The sequence below is a fragment of the Pezoporus occidentalis genome, unplaced genomic scaffold (assembly GCF_034315485.1).
Source record: "Pezoporus occidentalis ecotype Australia unplaced genomic scaffold, CSIRO_AGI_Poc_V1 ctg159, whole genome shotgun sequence".
NCBI lineage: Eukaryota > Metazoa > Chordata > Aves > Psittaciformes > Psittacidae > Pezoporus > Pezoporus occidentalis.
Window position 1 is genome coordinate 391,078 of NW_026913415.1, and position 16,777 is coordinate 407,854.

The window sequence follows — 16,777 nt, forward strand, 5'->3', positions numbered from 1 at the left end:
GTAGCTCAGCACACTGCTGTATGACAATCCGGATCACGTCCACCAGCCTCAACATTTCATGCCTTCCCCTGTGGTTTCTGCCCTTATTATAGACTCCCCCCCTAGAAAATCACTCTCATTTAGGTTGAAGATGTCTCTGGGAAGTCATCTGCTCCAGACACTATTTAAATCAGGGCAATTTTTTTCTTTTTTCCTTTTCTTTTTCTTTCAGTTGATGCAACTAAAATGGTGTTCTGGTGAAATTCTACTTGCCTAGTGCAAAGGCAATAGTGAATGCACATTCCAAGAGGAACGTGTACCCCTTCTTGTAACAGGATAGTGAAAAGGAAAACCAATGGAAGGATAAAAAAGTGGATGTCTCCAAATGTTTTCTTTGTTTACTACTGCCAATTCCATCAAACCTATCTTTAAGAGTAAAGAAAAGGAGTTCTGAGAGTATGATTTTGTGCAAAATACTCCTTTAAGCCTGCTACAAAGCCTGTACTTAGCATCCTAGGTACCATCATCTGAAATCCCAGACTGAATTTCATATACAAACACCAAGACACGAAACTCCTCAGCACGGCGTGGTTTGAGAGCACCAGCTCATGTTATTTGAGATACAGCCTCATGCCACTGCAGAGTTACCATTACACCAGGGCACTGCTGCTTTTAATTAAAATGTCTCCTATCTGGCTCTTCTGCAATTTATGGAGCGTGTCAGATCTTGAGGCTTTTGATCATCTTAGGAGGAGCGAGGAGGTTGCAAAGACCTTCCTCCAGAACTCGCTTATCATCGAAGAGGACATCATAAATTAGGACAGCTTTATGGGAACACGGTTTGCTGCAGCCATTGCTCATGCTCCATCAACTTTCAAGACGTCTTCAAAGCCTTCATTTCATGGGGTGGAGTTGGCTGCTACTAAAGCTCTTGGCTATTATATCTCTTAAGTTAAAATTTGCTTCAAGTTTTAGGGCATTATATTCATAGGGTTTGTAAGCAAATACCCAACTGCTACTTTCAGCCTCTGAACAGAGAAAAGTCCTGATCTGGGGCTGCAAATTACAGTTACATTAACAAAACAAATTACATGCAGAATATAAAATTACCATTAACTTGGGTTGTGCTTAAAATCTATGCTAAATTAAAAGGAAAAGACATAAAATACTTGTGATCTTTATAAGACTAAGGGGAAAACCTGCGGTCTCATATGCCAGGAACAGCTCACAGGTTATTTTAAATGTCTCTTTATTTTCATTGGAGCAGCACTTCAAGCTTAAAGCAAAGCACAATCCCACCGCACTGTCAAGCAAAGACTAAGAAAGTGCTTTTTTTTTTTACAAAGAAAGAAAATTCCTCTTTTTTTATGAACTAGGGTATACAAATACAATGATACTGCACCTATTTGCAAGTATAGAGGCCACTTCCACATAGCTGGCATAAAGATAACATGTTGTTAAGGCATTTGTTGGATTCTTGTTACCTTGTACTTCAGTTGGTATTAAGAAAACCCTTAGGCTTATCCTTTTAACTGTTGTGTTGACCAGAAATAAAGAAGAAAAAAGAAGGAAAGACAAAGAACATCAGGTTTGATGTAGGATGACAAACCAGCGGGAAGGTACACAGAGTACCCAGCTCATGTGAAAAATTAATGGAAGCAATTTGTGTGATCCTGTTCTGCCGGGGGAAAAAAAAAGGAAAGAAAAAGATTTAAAAGCAATTCTCTAAAAGAACAACAAAGTCCCAGCAAGAGCTCTCTCAGCTAGCGGCACAAACCATACACAACCCCTGGAATGCTACTTCTACTCTTGGTTTTTCCAACTGAGTTAATCAAGCTGGACAAAAAGCAAAGTTAATGAAGCCCTGCTCATTTAGAGCCAGCTTGAGTCCCTTTGCGACGACCTGATGCCCTGTAAAGTGTCAAAGCCAAGGAGAAAGCCAGGCTTAGGTAAGCCCAGCTGCAGGTTTCATCACCAGGCTTCAACCACACAGCACTTCGGTGGCAGCCGTTGCCGGGGCAGGAAGGTTTGAGTCACAGCTGCACATCCTTGTGAGACCTCACCTGGAGCATTGTGTGCAGTTCTGGTGTCCTCAACATAAAAAGGACATGGAACTGTTGGAACAAGTCCAGAGGAGGCCACAAGGATGCTCAGGGGCTGGAGCACCTCCTGTATGGAGACAGGCTGAGAAATTTGGGGCTGTTCAGCCTGGAGAAGAGAAAACTATGTGGAGACCTCATAGCAGCCTTCCAGTATCTGAAGGGGGCCTATGGGGATGCTGGAGAGGGACTCTTCATTAGGGACTGTAGTGACAGGACAAGGGGTAACGGGTTAAAACTGAAACAGGGGAAGTTTAGATTGGATCTAAGGAGGAAATTCTTTACTGTTAGGGTGGTGAGGCACTGGAATGGGTTGCCCAGGGAGGTTGTGAATGCTCCATCCCTGTCAGTGTTCAAGATCAGGTTAGACGAGGCCTTGGGTGACATGGTTTAGTGTGAGGTGTCCCTGCCCATGGCAGGGGGGTTGGAACTGGATGATCTTAAGGTCCTTTCCAACCCTAACTATTCTATGATTCTATGATTCTGTGATTCTCAGAGCTTTGGGTAGCAGCAGAGATGCTGAGATAAACTGTGGAGAACCACACTGGAGACAAGCGTCTCTTGTAACGGGGGAGGAAGTGGCCTTAACTGTTCCAGGCTTGGCTTAAAGAGAGACTTCAGGGCAGAGACAGAAGCATATGGGGAATTAGTGATCAAGGCTCCATGGCATCTGTTACACCCACAGGGCAGCTGGAGATTAAATCCCCCCTGGGACTGAGCAAAGCCAGCTCGCTCCACCTCTGCTTCCATCATATGCACCAGACCCCTAACCCAGCCTAGCTAAAACATTCCCCTTTCCTGCCTTAACTGCTGTTTTAAGAGGAAAACTTCCATTTCATCATAATTATGAAGTTGATATCCTAACGAGAGCTCAACAGGCTTGAAGCCAGCTCAGGTGTATTCACACCTCAATGTACAGCTCAGATGCACCAACATTTTCATACCAATGGACTTAGATATGCTAAAAAACATTAGGGTGGTTTTTTTCCTCTCTCTCCCTTTTGGGAAAAAACACTGGTCCAAAAAATGAACCTTCTTCTTTGTGTACCCCCTACCTCAGCCTGCTCGGGCTCTGTGTGCAGATAAAAGCACGTACAGCATCTTCAACGTGATGCCACTCACCCTCGCACGGTGCCCGTCTCCTGGTAATTCACTTGGATAAATTTGCCGAAGCGACTGGAGTTGTTGTTATGGGCCGTTTTTGCATTTCCAAAAGCCTGTGAAGAGAGGGAGATGCCATCATTACATTGGAAAAGCCACCACCTGACCTTATTTACATTCACATCACCAGCAACTCAACTCTGGGGCTTTGCTCTCAGTGTAGATTTAATGAAAAGCATATGGTGAAAGTCATTTGAATGCTCTATAAAATAATATGATGAGCTTATGGGGACCATATTCATTTCCAGTTTGGTATTCATGAAGGGCAGATAAACACTATTTAAAAATAAAGTGTTAGCTGTACAAGAAGAGATTTAGTAGTAGAAGTTATTATAGGCTGCATTAAGGCTGTGCTTTATTCATTTAAATAAATAGAAAAGTACAGTGCTCCGACAAGACTCTCAATTTTAATGAGCTAGAGGAAGCTGCTTTTTAATTATACATGGAATTAAGAGGGAAAAAATGCTTTGAAGGCTACTCAGATGTTAGACAATGTCATATATTGCACCAGCATAACCCAGAGTATTTTCAGCATTTCAGACACTGCCATTTCGATTTGCTGCCGTTGCTTTTCCCAAATCAAAATGCTTTTAAGTCTTTATTATGCAAAGCTTTTATTAAACCCCTGCCTCGGCGAGGTACCTCATATAAGGAGTCATTTGTTGCCATTTAAAAGAAATCTCTGAAGAGCTACTGGGAACCTGTAAGAACCGATGCTCAGCTCCTCTGAAAACTGGTGTTTTCAATGGTGCCCAAAGGACTCTAATAATAATCCAGCCCACAATGACAGGATCTGTCAAGCTGACAGCTCCAATTAATGTTTCATTTATAAACCAGTTTTGAGAATCATTCACCTTTTCTTCTCAGCCAAACTTACTTAAGGTAATTATACACAAGATAATTTCTAAGTGTTGTTTGTGTACGGACATTTTGTGCTGAGGCTTAATATTAGAGCTCAGATTCGAGCTCCCAACTGATTTATTCCCCACTCAGCTATTTATTAGAAAAGATTAAAAAGAGCTTTACATCTATAATCTGGAGCTTTTCAAATGACCTTTTCAGATTTAACTTTGCAATTAAAAGCCAAAAAAGAAGGGTAAATTCAGTGAAACCTTGGCGAGAAGGTTTGACATTTGGCATGTGACACCTTCGGTACCTGCGTGGTGGGCGCTCCCATGCCTACTTTTATCTTCCCAAGCACATCTAGTTAGCAATCTGGTTAGAGTTCATGATTTAAGAACCAAAGGAGGTTTGCTACCAGAATAACAATGTGATGTTTTCCCCCTATTTGAATACAGGGATTTGTTTAAACTCAGGCTGTTGCATATGAATTCACTTTAGTTGACTAAAACGAGTTCTGGGATAGCCGAAACCTGCCGAGCAAGCAGATTATATTTGAAAGATGATTTCAGACACAGCTAAGGAACACTCCCCTGCAGAGCCTTCATTTCTTTTCAGGCTGCTCACAGTTGGTTTTTGCTTCTTCCCCCCAAAAATCCTCCCCACACCTAGGACCCCACCTTTACCCCACACTCCAGAGGGTGTCAAAGATGCCCACACCTCTGGGGGACCATTCAAGCCTCCAAAACTCTCCAACAAGGAAAATCCCAGCATCCTCCCCCCAGAAATAGGCATTTTTGCAAAAAAGTCAGAGTGCTATTTTATTTATTGGGTAATGGCTCCATGCTTGAAGTGAGTAGATTGAGGTGAGGTCTTAGGCAGAAGTTATACCAGATCTTAGGCAGGGGGTTGGATGAGTTTTATGGTCCCTTCAACCCAAACCATTTTGTGGTTCTATGAATCTATGATTAACATTTTTACGTATTGTCCTTCAGATATCTCAGCAAGCAGAGACACAGCAAAAAGCAGAATATGTTGACATTCAAGCTATATATCTCTATATATTTATAGAGATATTTCGATTGTAGAATCATAGAATAGTTAGGGTTGGAAAGAACCTTAAGATCATCGAGTTCCACCCCCCTGCCATGGGCAGGGACACCTCACACTGAACCATGTCACCCAAGGCTCTGTCCAACCTGGCCTTGAACACTGCCAGGGATGGAGCATTCACAACCTCCCTGGGCAACCCATTCCAGTGCCTCACCACCCTTACAGTAAAGAACTTCCTCCTTATAGCCAATCTAATATTAGTTTTCAATTCTATTAATTACGTTACAATGTTTCCCTGCAGTAGGCTCCACTCTAATCCAAGACATTGTGTTAAGCTGTCCTGGGCTAAGCAGTAGCAGTCATTTTCCTCCTTCTTGGTGGCTGGTGCAGTGCTGTGTTTTGACTTTCAGCCTGATGTTTTGGTCTGGCCAAGGACTTTGTGAGCCTCATGCTCTGCCAGGGAGGAGGGGAAGCTGGGAGGAAGCAGAGACAGGACACCTGACCCAAACTGACCGAAGAGGTATTCCACACCACAGCACGTCATGCCCGGGAGGTAACTGGGAGCTAGCCAGAAGGACACGGGCTTCTGGGTCGGACTCGTTTCTTGGCCAGTGCTATTGTATTCTCTACCCTTGTTATTTTCTCTTACCATTGGTGGTGGTGGTGGTAGCGGTGGTGATTTGTGTTGTACATTGGTTGCTGGACTGCTCTTGTCTCAACCCGTGGGAGCTGCACTCGTTCGATCCTCCCCATCCCTCACGGGAGCGGGGAAGGGGAGAGCCCCAGGGGGGGGGCCCTCGATTGCTCTCAGCCCGGCACCACTCACTGGGAGAGAGTGAACGAGTTGTGTGACTGGGTTTTAACCACGACATAAGCCAAAATGATAAAGTTTCTATATCCTTAATTAATGTTACTCGCTTGAGAACAAACAAGCCAGCAGCACCATGAACTTCAGCACACCAAACAGAAGACAGCCCTATTTTCATCACCTTTTCATATAATTTAATACAGAATTTAAGCCAAAAGCAATATTAAAAGGATTTTCTGTTTCGGTTCCCTGTGCTTACACCTTAAGTAATAGCACAGGTAGAGAAATAAGATCTATTTATTAGGATTAGCTTCAGAAAAGAGCCTTACCCAGGAATAAACCTTTTTTATCCTGTAACAAGTAACATTTAGAGTCAGGAGAAAACATTTCAAATATAGGAGTGGGAAACGCAAGAGTTGTCTTTCTTTTATGAGCTTTCTCCTGGATTAACATGCCAGGCCACATTATATTTTATAACCCGAACGCCTACAGAAATCATAACCCATAATATCCCTCTTTCAGGCATTCTTCTTTATTGCTGATGTAAATGAGAAAGCTCTTTGGATCACAGCTTGTTAAAACTTAAGGCTGCCTCTATGGCAAAGACACGCTGGTGACGGGCCAACCAGTAGCTAAAGAGACGCCCGATGTTGAACTTGAGACAACTTAATGCAGCTTCGTTTGGTTTACTCAGCATGTTCCATTAACAGAACTATTGGGCTATTGAAGAACAGTGCTATTCATTCCATTTCTGCATGCCTAATCGATCCATACTCGAAGAATACACCACGTCCTTCTGCAACCAGGGCATAACACAATAGTTCAGCTTCAGAAAACACAAAATGAGTTATAACTGCTCTCCTAAAACAAATTACCTTCTGTTCGTATGACTTCCCTTTCCTGACTCATTGATTCAAAGCTGCTGAGCAGCTCAACGGACAAAACTCTGTAACAGCATTCCTAAAATTCTCGGGGAGACCAAAGCTTTTCCTGGCCAAGGCTCAACATTTTGAAGGCAACAAAATTCAATACGTTCCTCTGTAGGAGCCGAGCATCCCTCTGGAGCCAGCACTGGGGATTCAATGATTTAGAGAAGGCAGAGCAATGAGCAGCTCCATTCCTGCTGCCTCCTACAAACCTCCTGCACAAAGAGATGCTTATCGTGGATGGAAGGAAAAATCATTCTATGACCTAGGAAGACACCACAGTGACTTCTTCTGATACAGCAATGGCAAAAAGATGCTGTCAGATAGATGATCCTAACTGAATGCCATTCCCCTATAGAACAGCAGCTGCATTCCCCTACGGCATAACAGTTTCTGCGCCTACTAACACTAGTGCAGAAAGCACCAGTGGAATGATGTGCTCTTGCTGGTGTATTTAAGGCCCCCAGCCCTGCCCTTCTCAACTGAGCCTCTAACATTCACCACCCTTTGAGGGAAAAATAAACACATTCTTATTTTATCTTTGCTATATAGAAAGAGAAACATATTAATAAATGTGGTTTTAAATGGTTTCTTATATACTTGAAATGTAAATTAAATTTGTTTAGAAAGCCAAATCATGAATATATACGAGGCAAGTCAACTGCTTAAATCGCAATACAGGCTATGCCATTGCAGAATAGATATGTTCATAGTTATATTCCACTGTGGGGCACTGAAGGGACCGGGAGCAAGATTTAGCCATGCTGATTTATGCTTGGGCCAAGAAATAGGTTAGTATCAGGGAAGAGACCCCACTGGAGGACTCATATTCCCTGGATCACTGTGAATACTGGAATTCATGAATCAAATGCATTCATAAAGCATGAATGACTTGTAACTGGATAAGCAAGGTGGAAAACTCAAAGCGCCAGTCAGGGAAACCAACATCTCATCTGAACTTAGGAAACCAAAAAGAATATTTGTGAATTCAAATCTTTGCATTTAGAGGGGCTGGCAAAGGACAAGATGGGTGCAGGGTCCACAAGATGCACAAGTGCTAATGCACAGGGACTGCACTAAAGACAACACCACAGGAAAACTCTATTGACCATCAAACAACATCAGCATGAGGCTAGAGCCAGAGTGAGATGGACATGATACAAAGGATGTAACAGTGAGGACAAAGTCAGACGTGCATCACATGCTTCACCTATAGCGTAGGCTTCCACAAGAGTGCTGAGTCTAAACATCACCTCTAATTTACATCCAGATTTGAAGGCAATTTCCCCCCAATATTCTATATGTTATGCATGAAAAAATAATAATAAATCACAAATATCTTCATTCCAAAAGAAAAAAAACCACAAGGAAAACAAAATAGCATACTAAAATTTTGTAATTTTCATGGAATCCTAGCCTGGTTTGTGTTGGAAGGGACCTTAAAGCTCACCCAGCTCCAACCCCTGCCACGGGCAGGGACACCTTCCACTGGAGCAGCTTGCTCCAAGCCCCTGTGTCCAACCTGGCCTTGAACACTGCCAGGGATGGGGCAGCCACAGCTTCTCTGGGCACCCTGTGCCAGCGCCTCAGCACCCTCCCAGGGAAGAGCTTCTTCCTAACATCCAATCTAAATCTCCAAACAAATGTAGCAATGGTTGCATTTATGAAGATTAAAACACTCCTCATAATCTTTGGAGGGCATTTTTGTTACAGGTAGTTTATGCCAACTAAAAATGTCCCACTTTTGTAAAACATTTGCACTAAACCTCCTTGGCCATTGCAACACTGAGGCTATTTGAGGACAGCAGTTCTCCCCTCTGAGCTGAATCCAATCTCTATCCTGGGATGGAGCACTGAGGAATGCATCTTTCATAGCACTTCTCTTAAAACACAGGGCCAGTTAAGATCACCTGACTTTGTGCATTTAGGGTTCACATTCCCTAGTACAAATATGGGAGAAAAATTACTTTTTAATGGGAGAGCACTGATCTGGAGAAGGGTTTGGTGCCAATTTACTTGAGTAAAAGTGCCAGTGTATGTAATGGGAATAAAGAGCACCAATAAATACACTTACAGAGTAAGATAACCTAGCTAAAGTACTACAAAAGCCATTACAACACACACTCGTTTGGGAGATTTCAAGCTCTGCTGATGCAGATGCTCTATCAGCTATGTAAGAAACAGGATTTAGCATCTGCATTCCTGGCAAATGCTTCAATGTTGGCAGAATATTCCTCCATTTCCGATACTTAAGCATGGGATCAGACCATTTCAGCTTCTTCCCTTTAAGCAACACTCTGGAAAACAAAGGAATTACCACGTAACCACAACGCAACGAGACAAAACCCCAAAACCAAACCAAAGCCTCGTGCTTAAGTCCTCTTCCCGAACAGCGAGAGTTTGCCTACTCAAGTGCCGTAACAGGGAATAAAATCCAGCTCAGCTGGCAGACAGTCATAGGCAAATGCCAGTACGGATGGGTCCTGGAGACAGAGGCTGCCAAATCCATAAGCTCTGGCTCACATCCCTGCTCCTCTGCTCATCTATTTATTCTTTTACACGTAGGGTGGACGGCCCCGGGAAGAGCAGCCAAAGGCACGAGTTTTCCAGCAAACTCACACAGGGATGCGTGCCAGCAAACATTGTGGTGGAAAAACAAACTCTTCAGCCTGGGTTCAGCTTGGGATTTACAGAAGTATCCCAAAATGAAGCTGGGAAGCTCGGTGTTATTACACTGCCTCTCCAACCCAGTGTTTATATTCTGCAGCCAAAGCACAAGCTTCACTACATCAAATGGAGATAGCGGATGTCTGACAGGTCCCAGGAGTGAGCAAAATCTCCTTCAGCAGTGCTTCAAATGCTATCTCCATATCAATAGAGAAATAAAATCATCCCAGAGCAATAAAATGACCAGTTGAAAACAACTCATGGCTTAAGGAGGAGTCTTCATGCTCCCTCAGTAGGCAAAACAAGTGTCATAAATGAGCACTATGGAAGAAACAAAACAGCAGTCATAGAACACTGACTGATAAAAAATACTCTTAATCATAGAATCCCAGCCTGGTTTGTGTTGGATAGGACCTTAAAGCTCATCCAGTCCCAACCCCCTGCCAGAGGCAGGGACACCTTCCACTAGAGCAGCTTGCTCCAAGCCCCTGTGTCCAACCTGGCCTTGAACACTGCCAGGGATGGGGCAGCCACAGCTTCTCTGGGCACCCTGTGCCAGCGCCTCAGCACCCTCACAGGGAAGAGCTTCTGCCTAAGAGCTCATCTCAGTCTCCCCTCGGGCAGGTTAAAGCCATTCCCCTTGGCCTGTCCCTACATCCCTTGTCCCAAGCCCCTCTCCGGGTTTCCTGCAGCCCCTTCAGGCACTGGAGCTGCTCTCAGGTCTCCCCTTCAGGAGCCTTCTCTTGTCCAGGCTGCCCCAGCCCAGCTCTCTCAGCCTGGCTCCAGAGCAGAGCTGCTCCAGCCCTCGCAGCATCTCCATGGCCTCCTCTGGCCTCGCTCCAACAGCTCCACGTCCCTCTTGTGCTGCTGCCCCAGAGCTGGATCAGGGCTGCAGGGGGGGGTCTCCCCAGAGCGCAGCAGAGGGGCAGGATCCCCTTCCTGAGCTGCTGCTCATGCTCTGCAGGTGTAGCCCAGGCTGGCTTTCAATGTTTCATCTACGTGTTTCAGTGCTCTGCAGCAGACAGGGTAAAATGTTGCCTTTGAAGCATCTCCCATAACTTTTTAGTGCACTGAGCATTACAGACAGCTGCAGAAAGGCTGTCCTCACCCATGGCTTCATGTACTTCCAAAAGTAACATGGTTTGGGTCTTTTTGGCAGAAGCACGTTGGTCTTGGAAGCGTTGATGTTTCGGATGATGCAACACACAACATGCCAAACCAAGAACTGTTTTTTAGGACGCAATTTCATTATGTAAAAACAGCCATGCAGGAGACAACATTCTCTTAGGATAACGTTGTAGGACAACATGTTCTGTAGTACACAAGCTCCCATCTCCACTGTTGCATTTCGACGTCTCTAGCAGCACTCAGAGGTGCTTGCTGAAGCTGGGAGTCACTTGTTTGAAGAGCTGGTGGTGACAGGGTGCATTGCTGATGGCTCATCCAAGCAACACTGCTTGCTTGGGGTGGTGGAGCTGTGGACCTTCAGCCCGAGTGCAGGTCTGGAAACAAGCCATCAATGTTTGAGGAGATCCTGAAGATGAGCATCTCCAACACAACGTCAACCTCAGCTAGAGCCAAGAGCCACTGCTCAGCATAGAAGCGAACCATCACCCATGGGCAAGTCTCATCCCTTGGAGAGGCATCTCCCCAGCAGCTTCCATCCCTTCCTCACCAACCACCAGCCTCTCATTTACAGAGAGGGAACTGATGTGGAGTGCAATCCTTGGACACACTCCAGCCCCTGGAGAAGACCTCCAGAAGTCCCTTCAAGACCCTATTTTCTTCCTGTTTTCCATATAATGATTCTACACAGGGCGATAAATGTTTAGAGACAAAGTCTGAACTTCCCACTGCACACTTGGAACAGCCCAAGACACACTAAAACACACTGAAGCATTCACTGCTCTGGCTTGGTACAAGTTTTCTTGTCCCCAGGATCAACGTCACAAACCGAAAGGCAGGAGAAAGTGTCTCCATCGTAACGTCTCCCATCTGGAACCTCATGTATATTTTACACACATATTTTTTCCTGCTTTTCCCAAGAGAAATATGTGTAATGAAGAAAAACAAAAACACGTTAGCAGCAACAAAAACACAGCACTGTAACATGAGAGCCAGCTTGGCTTCTGCCTCTGTTATCCTTCCTCTTAGACCTCAGCTACTTTCTACTAGCTGCAGACAAAAACAATACACACCCTCCCCTCTGAAAACCAAAACCCTACCAGAGCTCTCCCATTAAATCAACACCATCAACCCCACATTTATTATCTGCCATGTGAAACACAGCACGAGTTAAGGACAAGATTAAACGTGCACACACACGTCTCCAGCCCTTCCCTGCTCTTCTGGGGGATTATAGGAATAATCTGCAACTCTTCTGGATGCAATTCCACAATTTCAAGTGCTATGATGCTGCAGCATCAGATTTCCATGCATCGGACACAGTCAGGATCACTCACAGCACAGCAACTCAGCCAGGCTCATGTTTTCCAGTGCTTGCAATGTTTCAGTAGCAGTAGGCAGCTTGGGATGCCCGACTGATCCATAAAAATATCTGTTCCTCTTTTGAGCACAGTTCAAGTGATGAAACGAGAGCTTAAAAATGCTTACTAGTAAGTATGGTGATGGAGCACGGCACCTGCAGGAGCCAGACCACTGAAAGAACTAATGATCTCATTGGATTGATGCATAGCATTGAGTAATTATCAGCAACCAGAATATCTGGTAAGGGCCAGGAAAAAGCACTGATTCTTTTCAGGAGGTGAAAAAGGAGTCTCAAAAATTAACATATTCCTATCAGATATTTGTCTTATGAGAGGAGGCAAGGGCTAAAATGTGTATTTTCAGCCATTAAGTAACGCAAAATAGGACAATTTGCTTGTCACCTTTCCACACGTATTAAATGGGGGTGCATTGGAGTCATAATGGAGAGGGTTTCTATGAACTGAGAAGGTTACTAAGCCATGGATAGAGGTGACACTGAACCATCACTACCTCCAGATCAAGGACCAGCTGCCACATGAGCACAGAGCAGCCCATGTCCCGTGCCACAACGCTGTAATTCAGTTTCTCATGCAAGAGGACTCCAAGCAGGGGATGAGCTTCCACTGCAAAGCCCACCCTGCCAAAATCCCCTGTGGAGGACTGTGCAATGCTCTCCAATACAGCCACAGCCGCTGTTTCTGAGAACAGTGCTTTGGTTTTAAAAAGAAACGAAAATCCAACCAAAGAGAAAGCCCTGCGTTAATAAAATTAAGGGAAATGCAGTGAGATTTTGTACTCCAACTTTCCACACAGCAGAGAATGCTGCGCAAAACTAATGCCAATATTTTTAGAATAGTAGAATCACAGAATCACAGAATGGTTTGGGTTGGAAAGGACATCTCAATCCCCCCTCGGGCAGGTTAAAGCCATTCCCCTTGGCCTGTCCCTACATCCCTTGTCCCAAGCCCCTCTCCAGGTTTCCTGCAGCCCCTTCAGGCACTGGAGCTGCTCTCAGGTCTCCCCTTCAGGAGCCTTCTCTTGTCCAGGCTGCCCCAGCCCAGCTCTCTCAGCCTGGCTCCAGAGCAGAGCTGCTCCAGCCCTCGCAGCATCTCCATGGCCTCCTCTGGCCTCGCTCCAACAGCTCCACGTCCCTCGTGTGCTGCTGCCCCGGAGCTGGATCAGGACTATTCAACTGCCACCCTGCAGCCTCATGAACCCTCTCAATTGCTCCCCAGCCTGAAGATGGCTGCCTCCATCACTGTGTAATGAAACAAACGATGTACAAGTCCCCTTGCAAGAACCCTGCAAGCTCCCCAGCAGTTCAGACCAGCATTTCTTCTTCCAAGCTCTGCAGAATCACTACAGTGTGTTTAAACCTTGTGGTAATTCTTCTGTAACTAATATATTGTAAATAAATAAACAAAAACCACAGCCTGATGCTGCTATCGTTGTAGCTGTGTTGGGATACAGAGAGAAGGGAGACCCTTTGTAGGCAGCTGCAATATTACCTTTAACCAGATGAACTGGTTAACTGCTGGAAAACCCAAGAAGCTTTTGGGTACACATCTTCTGCCAGGCTGAGCCAAACTGCAAAGGACAAATTCAGAGTATTCTTTGCCAACTTTAGCAAGAGATTCATCAGATGAAGCCAATGAACTGATTCAATGTGAAAAAAGGATCTTTTAACAGAGAAGCAAAAGGAAGTGAAAAAGGAAGGGAAACACAAGCACTCCCTGTGCTGAGCACAATATATCATTTATAACCCACACGAAAACACACCTTCAGTTATTATTTGGAAGCAGGTGGTGACCTAAAGTGCAGCAACACATCAGAACGAAGAGTGGGGCATTACTAATGATGTTTGGTTGGTAAAAATGAAGCAGCATTTGCAAGGAAAGGAGCTGATGGCATTGCAGCACTTGCTCCTGGAGCAGGGATATGGCTGCCCCATCCCTGGCAGTGTTCAAGGCCAGGATGGACAGGGTCTTGGAGCAAGCTGCTTTAGTGGAAGGTGTCCCTGCCTGTGGCAGGGGGCTGTAACTGGATGATCTTTAAGGTTCCTTCAACCAAAACCAGTCTGGGATTCTATGGTAGAGCACCAGAGCATTCCTCCCTGCAGGACTGAGGGCAGAAGGGTGATGCCCAAAGGTACATTCCCAGCTCTCCAGGTACAGCCCTTAGATGATGCACAGAGCTTCCAGAGGGTGAAGGTGACTTCATAATGCCTGATCCAAAACCTGATATTTGTGTTGATAAAAGCCAAGGACACGTCAAAACATGGAATTCTGATGTCTTGGATCTCCCTTCAATTAAGACAGAACCACAGTTTATATGATTTAAATCAAACTCAGCAGAGCACATCTATGTGGAGGTATCAGTCTTAGTGGGAAAAAAAGGCTGGATCCTTACATCCTGATTCTCACTTTCTCCATCACATATTATCCATTTCTAAAACCTTTACTCTATATACATACAGCTATAAAGTCACCATCAACAGACAGTATCTGTTTATTCTCATTACACACCTCCCAGATGGGAAGCTGCTCAGTATACCAAGGAAAGGACCACTCGAGCGATGTAGTACAGTCAAAATGACTCAGCACATATGGGCTGGAGCAATTTGGAAAGGTTTTATGGGGATAGAGCTGAAAGATCTCTCCCTTAAAGAACACATCATCCTCAAAGTGGTAGCTAAGGAGGGTTTGTTTGCATCTTTAAAGAGAGGGTATTTTATTCCTTTAATGACTTTAATCATCAAGAAAAACACTACATTACAAAACTAAAGTCATGTGAAACCCGCTTTTCTTTCCTAAATAGCTCTGCCTGCAGTGCAGGAGGAGGAGGAAGGATGGAAAAGGAAGCTTAAAAAACCGACAGAAAGGAAAAATACAGAAAGAAACCTTTCTTTCTTTTGCCGAGTCCATCCTCTTGTTTATAAGCCCCCAAGAGAACAGCAGCACAATTGTCCTACCTCGTGCTGGCCGGATTTCAGCAGGAAGGCTTTGGTCACCCGGCCTCTGGCATCCGAGATGCGAGGCTCTTACCCTGTTCATCTCTCCTTTTTCTGCTCTTTCTTCCAAGGCTCTCTGCTTGGATGGCATCCAGGTAGATGGGAGCTACTGAAAATTCCTCATCCGCCTTGTCTAAAGTCACTATAATTAAAATCCAGGTGGAAAATAAAACAAGACAAGGGAAAAAACATCCCACACTATGTACAAAAAAGGAGGGGGGGAAAGGGTGGAATTAGTGCTAAGGAGCTCCAAAATCAAAGACTGAAGATAAGCAATGCTGAGCACCAACATCACCCTAAGAGGTCCCCATCTGTATTGTGCTGCTCCCTGGGGCACATGGCATAAATACATGGGGAATCCTATTCCCAACCAGACCAAGGTCCCGAGCCAGCCTAAAACGTTATGGTAGAAGTGGGTTTGGGATTATTACTCCATTTGCAATTCTTCCAGTGCCACTCCAGCAAACAAATGCTTCAAAGGTAACACTTGTAATAGGTAAAAAGAGGTCAGAATGTCTCCACATTGAATTATCAACACGTTTAAGCACCCAGTGGGAACTCTTCACCTTTTGCATCCTCTTAACCAAGTCCCCAGCCCTGGGTCACAGCAGGATGCACCAAATTAAACTAGAACTTATCTCATTCAATGGCAAGGAATAGGATGGCACTGAGAAATAGAACACCTAAATAAAATAACTCCTTTTGAACAACTGCAAGCTCCCAACCCCAGACACACAGCCTTGTCTGAAGAACCTTTGCTCCTCAGCACAATGAAATGTGGATCTGGCAATCGGGGGGGAAGTCAGATCAAATGTGGGTTGAGTCAAGTCAGATTGTAGGGGACCTACAAGGATGCTGGAGAGGGACTCTTCATCAGGGACCAGAGTGATAGGACAGGGACTGATGGGTTCAAACTGAAAAAGGGGTTAGATATAAGGCAGCTCTTCCCTGTGAGGGTGCTGAGGCGCTGGCACAGGGTGCCCAGAGAAGCTGTGGCTGCCCCATCCCTGGCAGTGCTCAAGGCCAGGTTGGACACAGGGGCTTGGAGCAAGCTGCTCTAGTGGAAGGGGTCCCTGCCCATGGCAGGGGTTTGGAACTGGATGATTTTTAAGGTCCCTTCCAACCCAAACCACTCTGTGATTCACTCTATGATTCTATGCAATGGAAAATATGGGTTGGCTCCAGCAGAACAATGAAGAAAAGAATAATGTGAGAGAAAAAATTCAGAGCTTTTGAAGGTCAGGGTTTCAAAGGCAGCTCAGGGTTGCAGGTCAGGCACGGTGAGAGCTCTCCTCAAGCACTGCAGCACCAACACCAGAAACACTCTGTGGTTTGTGCTTTTACCATCAAAGCATTGATGGTTTCATTAGGCTGAGTGCAACATGAGCCACGACCAAGAGAACTGAAGAACAAGGTGCTAGCACTTGAACTCCTATTTACTTGCTCTGAAGCAGATATTCAGTATTGTTGCTTGCCCACGCAGAACGGAGGCTTGAAGGGTTCACAGAAATGCCGTTTTACTTTGCAGGTACTCAAATTGTAGCTGCTGATTTTTGGCTTTGGTCCTTATTTAGGTGCCTGTTTAGGTGTCGTGGGCTCTGCTGCAGAGAGGTGGCTTTTAGGGCTCCTCATGGAAACTGAAAGCTGGGGGAGATATGTGCAAGGGGTTGAGTTTTAGCAGCACGATTTGGGCTGATGGGTTTTATCAGGTGGTGAGCTCCACATTTCAAACAAGTATTTCCCAGGC

At 45.0% G+C, this 16,777-nt stretch overlaps 1 protein-coding gene across 11 annotated transcripts in view; it reads right to left on the reverse strand.

Annotated features, from left to right (window-relative positions):
• MYO9A (myosin IXA) overlaps positions 1 to 16,777 on the reverse strand; it is a 191,262-nt gene that overhangs the window by 123,076 nt on the left and 51,409 nt on the right. For all 11 annotated transcript variants that reach the window (XM_062612105.1, XM_062612104.1, XM_062612102.1 and 8 more), the window contains exon 3: positions 3,201 to 3,295. In XM_062612105.1, coding sequence (XP_062468089.1) covers positions 3,201 to 3,295 — 95 coding nt within the window. The remainder of the gene's footprint in view (positions 1 to 3,200; positions 3,296 to 16,777) is intronic.